This window comes from Mastigoproctus giganteus, chromosome 10 (genome assembly GCF_048544385.1).
Source record: "Mastigoproctus giganteus isolate SK-2022 chromosome 10, ASM4854438v1, whole genome shotgun sequence".
NCBI classification, from domain to species: domain Eukaryota; kingdom Metazoa; phylum Arthropoda; class Arachnida; order Uropygi; family Thelyphonidae; genus Mastigoproctus; species Mastigoproctus giganteus.
This window is the reverse complement of record NC_143584.1, coordinates 127770383-127783801: the sequence shown is the minus strand read 5'-3', so window position 1 is coordinate 127783801 and position 13419 is coordinate 127770383. Positions and strand designations below refer to the sequence as shown.

Genomic DNA, 13419 nt, shown 5'->3' with positions numbered 1-13419 from the left:
AAAATCAGAAACAGGAAGGGAAATCGAACATCAATTCCTGAAGGACTACACTTGTTACTGGTGCACCCTTAAGAATGCCCATTTTGACAACTCCCTGTCCCTTATCTTTTAGCCAGCCCAGAACCCAGCATAGGATCTTATCAGTAATCTCAATTTTTTCCAGTTTATATAGCAGCCTTCCATGCAGGACCTTTTATTCAACCCCTTCACCACCAGTATTCCTTCATTCAGCATGCTCAATCCTTGAATGGATTGAGCATGCTGAATTCTGATGGGATCCTTCCACTTGTTCAGATTACAAACCTAAGGGGGCATAAATTCAAATGTAGAATAGATGTGTGGAAATTTGCCTTTAGCCAGCAGGTGGTTAATTGCTGGAACAAACTTCCATCTGTCATTGTGGAAGTTGATAGGTTAAATAAATTTAAGGAGGAACTGGACAGGCATTTGGAGGGAATGGTGTGATTTTTTTTTTTTTTTTTTTTTTGGCTGATGTTGCATAAGCTCATACACTTGCTTTCTTGCATCACATGCCACTATTACTACTAGTACCAAATGTTTTACCCTGACCAACCCCTCCAAGTGATTAACCATATTTTACAGATATCATACTTGCAACTCAAAACAGAAAAGCTCTACGTCAGAAACAAGACAGCCTACTTTCCAAATGATTGCATCAGCCTCATAGCAATACCCCACCTGCCTCTCAGCAACTTGGTGAAGCCACTGGCCATGAGGAAAAACTATAGGTTCCAACTAATGGAAAGTTTCATGGAGATTTTCTATTCCATCCAATAAATTGCATGGCACCTCCATTAGTATTTTCACAGGTGCTTTCTTTCTTTCTTCCATTTCCTTTTTTTGCACTTCTGCAGGGGTTGCAAAAGTTCCAAAATGTATGGTACGCATAACAGTTCAGTTATTATTATTATACAGTTATGTAATTCATGTAATTATGTCCTTCAGCTCCTACACTTTGAAGATTAGTTTACCTATGGTTACATATGAAAATCTCTGTATCCCTTCCTGCTTTTAAGGTTGCAACATGTTAAGCTGATACTTGGCTTGTGGTCAAAAGGATTCATTTGGAGGTATGGACATCTTAGTTTGTATTCCTACTTTTCATGTTTACTATTTGAGAATAAGATGGTTTCTTTAGCAGGTGAGCCAGGTTGTTTTTCTTTGCTTCCTGTTATGTTACATTGTTCTCTGTCTTATACTTTTATATTGTTTTTATTTTTTTTGTCATTTTTATTATTATTAGCTATATGGTGCAAGGAAGCCTGAGGCTTATGCAGCACCAGCCAAAAAAAAATTTACCGAGTTATCCCAAGAAAGAGAGAGAGAGAGTCAAAAGGGAATCACTAAGAAAGAGAAGAATGATGATATCCAGCTCAGGACCCTGAGTGTGCCAAGCCCATACTCACCAGATATGCCTCCAGGGTTACCATATGTTCTTAAATAGGTTGGATGTGCTTCACTACAGCTTGCAGAAGTTGAGGTGGCAACATTGCAGTCATTACTGTCATGTTTTTGGGATTACATTTTGCACATAAACCCTGATTTAACAGTCTTTGGAGGTAATGGTGTACTGAAGGTAAGAAGAATTAAGTTCTTTGCTGGTACAATGTTACCTTTTCTCTTTGCTGAAATTCTCTTGATATTAGTTACTCCTTGATCTTTAAATTCTTCTGATATTTGCAGAAGATCCTACCCAGAGATCATTCCGATTGAGCTGTTCTGAATATTATCGGGTGTTACCACTACTGACATTCCTCTAAAATTTTTTTCTTTTTCTGCAATACTTCTGAGTTCAGAACTCACAGTTTATTCTATGATGTCTCCTTACCAGAGGGGTGCCTTACTTCACGATGTAGTGAGATAAAACAACAATACCCAAGGTTAATTTTCAGCAAATACAATAAAGTTTCTGGACCATGCTATTGCAGTCATGTTCAATGAGTTTGAAAATAAATGGAAGTGGTATGTTGTAGTCCAAACTTCCTCCAACTCATGGTGGTACAGAAATTGTCCAGTAGACTGACAGGTCACAAGTAACAACCAGTTTTGTTATTAGCATTAATGTTCTGTGTTGTGATTTTGCAATGGAGCAAAGAATGAATATATCAAATATTGCCTTAAACTGGAAAATCTGCAACAGAAAGGTATGTTAAAAATTGTATATGGCAATAAAACATTAAGTCATACCAATGTGTCTGAATGGTATAAGCAGTTCAAAGATAAATGTGGGGATGTTCGTGATGAGCCAAGAAGTAGGCATCCATTAACCTCACAAAACGAGGACAGAGTTGCAAAAGTTCGGGAAATTGTGGCATGAGATTGCTGTTTGACCCTCAGAACGATGGCTGATGAACTGGATATGAATAAGGAGACAATTCATAAATTCTGTATGAAGATTTAAGAAAAAGGAAGGTCGCACAAAATTTGTGTTGCAGAAACAATGAGGAGTGTCATCACTCAAAGAGTTCATCCAGATTTGTCAAGACAATCCTAATTTCCTCAGCTGTGTTGTCACTGCAGATGGGTGTGAGTATGATCCAGAGATGAAACATCAGAGCATGCAGTGGACTCCAAAATCATCACAGAGGCCCAAAAAAAGTTTCGTTCACAGAAGTTCAGGATTAAGAGGATGATGATCATCTTTTCAACAAACAGGTGTGATTCAAAAGGAAATTATACCTGAAAGGTAGAAAGTCAGTGCTGCATTCTACATATAGGTACTTCAAAGTCTATTGAAGTGCATTTCCCAGGTGAGGCTGCAATTTTGAGAAAATGGCAAATGGTTCTTGTTGTACGATAATGCCCTCGCCCATTCTGCACTTGTTGTGAAGACATTTCTGATGAAACATGGCATTGCACAGATCAACCATCCACTGTACTCTGTTGATGTAGCATCAGCAGACCTTTTCTCCAAGGTGAAAACTGCTCTCAAAGGAAAGGGATTTTAGGATGTTGGGGTCATAAAGAAAAATGTAACCGATAAACTGTACATCATCTCGTTGGTTGCCTTCACTATCTATTTTCAAAAACTTTTATAAAGGCGTAATAAGCGCATTCAATCAAGTGGTGATTACTTTGAATAAAAATAAAACCAATTTTGAACTTTACTGCCACACCTCATATATCATGCACAATTTTGTAATTATGATCCAATATCCATAAATGGTTTGATATCAGATACTTCCAGAGATAACATTATTGTTCAAACTGCCATAACAGTGCAGTGTTTACATGGGAGAATTGACAAGTGATGCATATGGCACTAAACCACTTCAAAAATAATACATCAGAAAGGATGTTATACACAGATTCCCTGAGCATTTTACAAGTTCTACTAGGCACAAACACTCATGCCCATCCATTTCTCCAAAAAATTCATCAGATTGTAACAAACCTCACAAAAAGAAACAAGATATATAGTTTTTCTTGATTACAGGGCACACAAATAAACAGATGTGATGAAGCAGACAAAGCAACAAAATTTACATCCAAAAGCTATTCCTTATTCCACACACAAGACTATATACTAATTACTCAAAGAATCTGACAAAAGATTTGACAAAACCAAACTTCAAATTATATCAGATTAAACAAAATTTAAAGATGGCCTTCAAGTTTAAGAAAGTTAAAGCTAGATGGGTGTGTTCTAGTCTTGGTCAAACCGAGACTAGAACACACCCACACCTTTCCTTCTCTAAGCAGTAGGACCTCCAAGATACCAAATCTCTGACACAATCAAAACAGTTAAACACATTTGGCAATTTAAACTACAGGAATTTTTCTGACTCTTTGTAGCAAAGAAAGAGTTCAAGTACAAAAAATCAGGAGTAATGGTGCAATTTAATATAATGAAAATATAACTTGGAAGTGCACTATAAGATCACTAAGAAAATCAGCTGAACACTTCAGAAAATGCTTAGCACTCAGGACCAAGACTAAATGTATTTTTCACAAAATAAATCACAATGAAGTGAATTTTTTGAAAAAAATTCTGGTCAATCAACTCCAAAGGATGGTAATTCATGAAAACAAAAGCAGAGCAATATAGTCAACTGTGGCAAAGTTACAATTTTATTTCTTACCCATATCCGCTTTATTTTTAAAAGTGAAGCTACAGCCTTGACGTCTGCAGTGGAAATGAGTGGTACGCTGCCCAAAAAACAAACAAGTTGTAGTAGCACAGTTCTCTGTTGCCCTGTATCTTTGGAATCCCTCTTGAATAATTGCAGAATCCTTCCGATGATAATTTGCATGCATCTGTACATCAGAAGTACTGATGTATACTTTATCACATCCTTCCTAGTGAAGCAAGGAACAGAATAAAACATTAATTACTTCATAAATAAAATTATGTACAATTATTTCTCATAAAATAACCCAAGTGATTGACAAAATCAATCAGTATTACTCAAGTAAATGTCTATAATAAAAGAAATTCCATTCGTGTTAATACTGTGATGTAATTGAAGTAGAAAGAAAATGCACATTAATAGTTACTGGAATGAAGGTGCTTATATCACATAAGAATTTTGTATAAGCTATTTACTGGATCATTATCATCTCACTCTAAACTTAATACAAATCAGTTATATATTTCACAATTCCACTGTTATAATGGGGGATTTTAATTTCCCAAATATTGACTAAAACTTGTAGCTGATCACTTGCACACTATCAAGACTTTTGTGGATTAATTAGATGACTGTTTTCTGCAGCAGCACATTCTCAGAGAGTGTAATACTCTTAGCATTTGCAAAGGAACATGATGCAAGAAAGCAAGCTTATATAGCATCAGGCAAAAAAAAAACCCCTTATTTCACCCATCCACTAGCTCCAAATGTTTGTCAGTTCTGCCTTGAATCTATTTAAGTTATCAACTTCTACGACAGATGGAAGCTTGTTCCCACAATCAACCACCCGCTGGCTAAAGGCAAACTTCCGTACATCTATCCTACAACCGTCTTGCCTCAATTTGAATTTATGCCCTCTCAGGTGATTATTCTGAACAAGAGGAAGAATCCCATCTGCATTGAGCATACTCAAACCATTCAAGGCTTTATACACCTCAATCAGATCACCTTGCAGGTGTCTAGTCTCCAGATGGTGTAATTTAAGCCTTTCTTCATAAGAGCGACCCTCTGTTCCAACAACTCTACATCCTTCTTAAAATGAGGCCTCCAAACCTGTATACAGTACTCAAGATGTGGCCTGACCATTGCCTAATACAAGGGGATAATCACCTCCTTATCCCTGCTAGAAAAATTCCTGTATATCATTGACAAGACACCATGAGCTACTCTTGCAGACCGCCTACACTGCTCAGAAAACTTCATATCTGCCTGCACAATTACTCCCAGGTCCTTTTCATTCTCTACCACTGTCAGTGTGGTACCACAGAGTTGATATGTTACTCTGGGATTACTGCTTCCCATATGTAGTTCTTTACATTTATCAATGTTAAACTTCATTTGCCACCTCTCAGCCCATCTGCTCAAATTTTCTAGATCCTGTTGCAGCAGTGTACTGTCATTAGTGTCATTAACAACCCTGCCAACCTTCATATCATCTGCAAACTTGGACATTAAGCCTGATATACCATCATCAATATCATTTATAAATACAGAAAACAACAATGGAACCAACACCGAACCCTGAGGGACTCCACTAATAACATTAGTCCACGAAGAGCAGTGTCCATTGATTACCACTCTGTCTTCTCCCACTCAACCATCCCTTTATCCATAGCAGCAATTTGCCTCCAATGGCACACTGCTCCAATTTGTGCAACAGTCTTCCATGTGCAACAGTATCAAAGGCTTTTCTGGATGCAAAGTTATTCTTTGCATCCAGTTCCTTTGTGACTATATCATAGTATCTAATCACATTAGTCAGAGAAGACTTCCCCTTAACAAACCCCTGTTGTGTCCAAGCTATAACTGAAGTCTTGTCTAGATGATCCTGCAATGCTTCTTTAATGAGCACCTCCATTAATTTCCCTGGAACAGAAGTTAAACTAACAGGTCTGTAATTACCTGTCTGCCCCTTTGATCCTCCTTTGTGGATTGGGGTCACATTTGCACATCTCCAGTCCATGGGTACCTCCCCTGAGTCCAGGGAAGCTCTCATAATTATGGCTAAGGGTTTGCTTACTTCCTTTGCCACCTACTTTAATATAACTGGATAGATTCCATCCACCCCAGGTGCCTTTCTTGTGTTTATCTTCAACAATTTCTCCTCTACTTTACTCTCAGTTATTACAAGATTATCTTACTGCCAGAGTTGAATACACCTGTGACATTCCCCTCCCTGAATAACTCCTCATGTGTGAATGTCGATGCAAAATATTCATTTAGTTTGTTAGCTACCTGAGCAGTAATAGTAGTAGCTTGCATTACATGACAGCAGGATCATCAACTGTTGAACCATCGATATCAAGTGGACCAACCTGCTTCATCTCCTTCCTTCTAGAGTTTACATAAGTAAAGAACTCTTTGCTGTTTTTCTTTGCATCCTTTGCCAAAAATTTCTTGTAATCTGCCTTCGCCTGCCTAACCTCCTTTGTAACTTGGTTACAGACTAGCTTATATCTATCGTAGGCTTCTGTGTCACATGTTAATTTATATGTATCCCATGCATTTTTCTTCTCTGTCACATGTCTAATTAGTTCATCTGACATCCATTTAGGCCTAAATCTTGAACAATATTTCTTTGTTGGTATGAAAAGCCTAGTAGCTTCCAAGATTAATTCTTTAAATGCTTCCCATTTTGAATTTGCTTTTGGTAACATCATCAGTTGGTTCCATCATATAGAATTTAAATACTGTCTCAGACCACCATAGTCACCTTTACGAAAGCAAAAACCCTTCCCTTTACCCTCGATGGTAGTTACCTCTTTGGGTAAATACCACTTCAGCACACTGTGATCACTGCCACCTAGTGGTTCCTTTATCTGCAGATTCTTGATGCATGAAGAATCACTACTGGTAATCAGATCAAGAGTATTACTCCCTCTAATTGCCTCCCGAACGTGCTGCTGTAGAAAACAATCATCCAATAAATCCACAAAAGCCTTGCTAGTGTGTGTCCAAACCCACAAATTCCAGTCAATATCCAGGAAATTAAAATCCCCCATTATAAGACACTCCAATTTACTGGCCCACTCTATTTCTCTGCACAATTGCTCGTTATACTCATCAGATTCATTAGGCCTATAACACACACCTACTCTCATTTTTCCTTTCCCAGTGCTTATGTCACACCAAACAGACTCAACATTGCATTGTCCACCCACATCAGTTTGATGCACTTCCTTAGATTTTATGTGTTTCTTAACTAACAGCGTAACTCCTCCTCCCTCCCTTCCTGTCCTGTCCTGTCTATCCTTTCTGTACACATTGTACTCCCCAAAGACCAGTTCTGCACTGCTTGTGTCTGTGTGACACCATGTCTCTGATACCCCAACAATATCTGGCTTTGATGTCTTGACTAGCACTTCATGCTCAACGAATTTATTAACTATACTCCTAGCATTGGTGTATATGCAAGTATACATGCACCTGTTTCTACTCTTAATTACCCTAACACAGCCCCTGTATTTACTTGTTCCACTATGACTCCCAGCAGTCCTGGAAATTCCAATTGCCTTGCTTTTCAGGCTGCTGCTCAATTGCATTTCAAGAGAAGTAGTGCAAGAATCACTTTTACCTCTGCCAGTGGCTACTGTTAATGTATTAGTCCGTGAATCCCCCAAGCTAGCAGTTTTCCGACCCACCTAACTCTGCCTCTCTATTTAAGTGTATCCCATCCCTGTAGACGCAGTCTCTCCTATTAACAAGCCCCAGACCAGGCTGAGAAAAATTCTACCCCTTGAGCTTTGCACAATCTCTCCAGGGCACTCATCATATACTCCCTCCTATTGTGTCTGGGCAGAATTGCAGACACTTTCAAATTCAACCCTAACTCGGCTTTTTTTCAGCATTGTCTTGTACTTGTTAAATAATTCTGCCAGTCTCCTACTCTTAATATCATTAATGCCAACGTGTACAACAATATCACCCTTTGTGCCCTTAAAGGATGATATCTGCCCTACAATGTCATCAACCATTGCCCCTGGCAGACATACCCTGGTCCTGTTCCATCTATCCTTTTTGCACAATACGTTCCCCGTTTCCCTGACAATAGAATCACCTACAACAACTAGTTCCTTTGGGACCAGCACATTCTGCCTTGGGGGTTGCTGCTGTGTTGCGTGAAGTTCAAGTGCAAGCTCTGGCACTGACCGGGTGGGTAAAATGCCTGCCTGGCAACCCAAAGGTCGTGGGTTCGAATCCCGCCTTGGGCTTGGATCAGAGTAAAAATGCAAAAACCTTGGGAGGTGCAATATGGCCACAGAAGCTGATGCACCAACAACTAAAAAAAAAAAAAAAAAAAAAAGCAAGCTCTGGCATTGATGTGGCCAGCTGAGAGCTTGATGGGCCCTTCAATTTATATCTTTCGAGGACATCCATCCTGTCCTTCAAGTTCTCATATAAACCTAACAATGCCAAGTTGGCACCTGATTTCCTCACACTCCTTACATTGCGCACACACAAAGACATTCCCCTTGGCAATATCATGTCCTGTTCCTGATTGCTCCACAAACATCAAACAAGCAGTGCATTTCAACAGACTGTGATTCAGAGGACAACTGCCCCCCCCCCTCAGTTCTCCCCTGAGCCACAGCATTTCCACTAGTTTGAGCCTTTGACTTTGCTGCTCTGGTCTGAGTCATGATTTCTATTCAAGTTCAATAAAATTCCAATACAAAATATAACCATAAACCTATATCCCAATAATGCAGTTATAACACTATATATATATATATATATATACATATGCATTTCGGTATCGAATATTATATGACTTTCTTATCCCCTGTCAACTTATATGTATTAATTTATGATGTTACGTTTGTAATAACTAGGTCGCTATATTTATTTAGTTAAAAAAGTACAATTCAATTGACAATGAAATTTAATAATATTAATAAATTTTCCTGATTAATTGATACTACTATACTCACTATCTAGTTTTCCGTTAAACCTTACGCTATCTAGTTTTCCATTAAACCTTACGCTAGCACACGTTGTATTGTATAACAATGGTGGCAAGTTACGAATGATTAATCTACGGACACGAGGTATTATTTACTTTCCAAATCATGCTATCTAAATTCAAAATAAACCATGGAGCTTAACTAGGTCAATAAGCTACTTATAGAAAATAATTTAATCTAAAAATTAAGTCAATAAAGCGCCTAAGTATAATTAAAAACTTTTCATTTGCAGGAGCTGCAAAACCTGTCCACACGTGGATTTGATATTCTTACCGATACTAAGTAATAACCTACTAAATCTCTATCTAAATCTAAATTCAATTTAAAGTAAAGTATTGTTACTAGGAATATAAAGCAACTCTAAAAAATAAATTAATGTGCCAATTTAGTCAATAAAAAAGCAAAAACTTCTTTATTTGCTGGAACCGTAAAAACTTCGACTGTTCACATGTACTCTCGCACCCACATCTTGATCTGATTATCAGTAGTGGTTCTTCATGCATTAAGAATCTGCAGAGAAAGGAACCACTAGGTGGCAGTGATCAGTGTACTGATGTGGGATTTACTTAAAGATATAAAAAGCATCAGGGGGAAAGGGTGACTACAGTGGTCTCAGACAGTTTTTAAATTCTGTACGTGGGATCAACTGATGATGTTACCAACAGCAAATTCTAAGTGGAAAGCATTCAAGGAAATAATAATTTGATAAACTTCCGGCATTCCCCTCCTATGAAAAGCTACTAAGCTTTTCATACTGATTAAGAAATATTGTTCAAGGTTTAGGCCTAAATGTATGTCAGATGAACTAATGAGACTCGTAGCAGAGAAGAAAAATGTGCAGGGTTCATATAAGTTATCAGGTGACACAGAAGCCTATGGCAGATATAAGCTAGTCTCAAATCAAGTCACAAAGGGATTAGGCAAGTGAAGGCAGATTACGAGTAATCTTTGGCAAAGGATGCTAAGAAAAACAGCAAGGACTTCTTTACTTATATAAAGTCTAGAAGGAAGGGGATGAATTAGATTGGTTCGACTGTTGATGATCCTGCTCAGATAGCTGATAATCTGAATGAGTATTTTGCATCTACATTCACACATGAAGAGTTATTCAAGGAGGGAAATGCCGGAAGTTTATCAAACTGTAACAGAGTACTTAATGATTTTGTAATAACTGAGAGCAAAGTGGAGGAGAAATTGCTGAAGTTAAACATAAGAAAGGCACCTGGGGTGGTGGGATCTAGCCAGTTATATTAAAGGAGGCAGCAAATGAAGTAAGAAAACCATTAGCCATAATTATGACAGCATCCCAACAGACTGGAGACGTGCAAATGTATCCCCAATTCACAAAGGGGGATATAAGGGTGACATAAGTAATTATAGACCAGTTAGTTTAACATCTGTTCCGGGGAAATTAATGAAGTCACTGATTAAAGATGCACTGCAGGATCATCTAGACAAGACTGCAGTAATAATTCAGACACAGCATGGGTTTGGTAAGGGAAAGTCTTGTCTGATAGATTTGATTGGATACTATGATGTGGTTACAAAGGAACTGGATTCAAAAAATAATTTTGATATCATATACTTGGATTTCAGGAAAACTTTTGACGATGTTGCGCATGGAAGACTACTGTACAAATTGGAGCAGTATGGTATTAAGGTTAAGTTGCTACAATGGTTGAATGGGAGAAGACAGAGAGTGGTAACCAATGGATGCTGCTCTTCGTGGACTAATGTTATTAGTGGAGTCCCACAGGGTTTGGTGTTGAGCCCACTGTTGTTTTGTATATTTAACAATATTGATTTTTTTTTTTTTTTTTAGGAGCATTAGCAACTAGGGCCATATTGCTCCGGGGATATACGGTGGTCATTCCCTGACCCTTCCGCATCCTCTGTATTTGGTGGTCACAGGCTCGAACCCCGGTCTAATCAAGAAGTTTGTGCTATGCACTGCTGCTCCTGCCCACCTGGCTACGGAGGCACCAACAATATTGATGAAGGTATATCAGCCTTAATATCAAAGTTTGCAGATGATACAAAGTTTGACAGGGCTGTTAATGACAGTAATGGCAGTGTGCTACTGCAACAGGATCTGGAAGGTTTGGGTGGATGGGTTGGGAAGTGGCAGCTGAAGTTTAACATTTACAAATGCAAAGTGCTGCATATGGATGGAGGTAACCACAGAGAAACGTATCAACTGTGTGGTGCTGCACGTGGGGTGGTAGAGAATGAAAAGGACCTGGGAGTGGTTGTGCAGTCAGATGAGGTTTTCTGAGCAGTGCGAACAGGCTGCCAGAGCGGGTAATGGGGTGTTGTCAATGATATATGGGAGCTTTGCTGGTAGGGGGAGGGAGGTGGTTGTCCCTTTGTATAAGGCAATGGTCAGGCCACACCTTGAGTGCTGCATACAGGTCTGGAGGCCTCATTTTGGGAAGGATGTGGAGTTGCTTGGGTGTGTGTATGTGCAGAGGGGGGGCGGTGGGCTGGTGAGGTGAGCGAGGGGGGGTCCTCTTGCGTGGTGCAGCAGCTGGAGACTGGGCACATGCAAGGTGATCTGACTGAGGTGTGTAGGGCTGTGAGTGGGTTGGACACAATGAATTCTGATGGGATTCTTCTTGCTCAGATTACAAACCTGAGGGGGCATAGATTCAAATTGAGGAGGGACAATTGTAGAATGAATGTGTGGAGGTTTGCCATTGGCCAACGGGTGGTTGGCTACTGGAAGAAGCTTCCGTCTGTCATTGTGGAAGTTGGTAGCATGAATAAATTCAGGGAGAAGCTGCACAGGCTTTTGGAGGGAACGGATGTGTGAAATTGGTGTTTTTTTTTTTTTTTTTTTTTTGGCTGATGCTACATAACCTCATACACTTGCTTTCCTGCATCACGTGCCTCCATTACTACTACTATTACCCCAGCCATCATGCTTACAGAGGGGGAAAACATAACAAAGAAACAACATTTCATTAGTATATTAAGTAACTATAAGTATTGCATTAAACTGAAATGCAAGAAAAAAATGAAATTCATGTGTGAAGCTTATAAATCAGATATCATAAGAAGGAAGTAAAATAAAATAATACATTGATGTTAAAAAGTAATGATAAAAAAGTCTTGAGAACTGACAAGTACTACTTTCTCAACCTTCCTCCCAGTATTTTATGGAATATTCAGAAAAGCCTAGGTCTATTTCTGCATGAAAAAAAAAATAATAATAAATAACGTACATAAAGAAATTCAAACATCAGAAAACAACACTTAGGTTACAGAAGAATGATACAAAGAATTGCAATAACTATCCTTAATCAAGTCATTACAATAACTATGCTTGAGACAGACTTAACTAGACAACTATGAGATGAAACCACAATCAGAAACTGAACATGAAAGATAAAGGGTGTCCATTACTTATATTACATCATGTGTACTAAGACATAGTATTCTGAATCATGTGTGCTAAAAAAATTACATTCTGCACTGATTATTAAGGAGGCTTGGAAAAGTGTGGGATTACAGAGCTAACCCCCATTTCTCTGATTAATATTCCGCAGACTACCTTCTTAGTTCTCCAAAAAAAAAAAAATCCATGCTGAAACATGATTTCATAGTGCAGAGGATATAAAACAAATGTGATAAATGAATTGGTAACAGACAATTCAAATGCATTTAAAAATGTTTTCAATGGTACTTCAAGTGTACTGAATACTGTTACTTTGGTAGCATTTTGATAAAATATCAAAGCTTTTTTCATAATAACATTTGATTTTTTTTCTTTAAACTGACTCAGCTCTAGGACTTAACTGTCAAATAGTGAAAATATGTCTGTGTGGAATGTAAAGGACATTAAAAGAGCATCCAGGGATGCAACCATAGAACCTACTAGGATTTTTATACTAACTAAGATATTCTGTTCAACACTTAGACATAATGGATGTCTAGTGAATTTGAGATTTGTGGCAGAGAATAAAAATGCATGGGATGCACATCAAGTGATATATGTGTCTATGGTAGATATAAATTAGTCTGCAAACAATTCACAGAGGAGATTAGGCAAGCTAAAGAAAGTTATGAGATGTCTCTGGAAAATAATACAAAGAAAAGCAAAGATTTCTTTACTTATGTAAACACTAGAAGTAAGGTGATGAATCACATTGCTCCACTAGATATAAATGGTTTAACTGTTGATAATACTGCTCAAGTTTCTGAGAAACCAAATAAGTATTAATCTGCATCAACATTCACACATGAGGAATTCTTTAGGGTTGTCGATGCCAGATCAAACTCTAACAGAGAGCTAAATGACTTTT

At 38.2% G+C, this 13419-nt stretch overlaps 1 protein-coding gene across 2 annotated transcripts in view; it reads right to left on the bottom strand.

Moving 5' to 3' along the window:
• Window positions 1-13419, bottom strand: part of LOC150079281 (zinc finger protein castor homolog 1-like) — a 448513-nt gene that overhangs the window by 92004 nt on the left and 343090 nt on the right. For both annotated transcript variants that reach the window (XM_090383869.1, XM_090383870.1), the window contains one exon: window positions 4104-4320. In XM_090383869.1, coding sequence (XP_090239995.1) covers window positions 4104-4320 — 217 coding nt within the window. The remainder of the gene's footprint in view (window positions 1-4103; window positions 4321-13419) is intronic.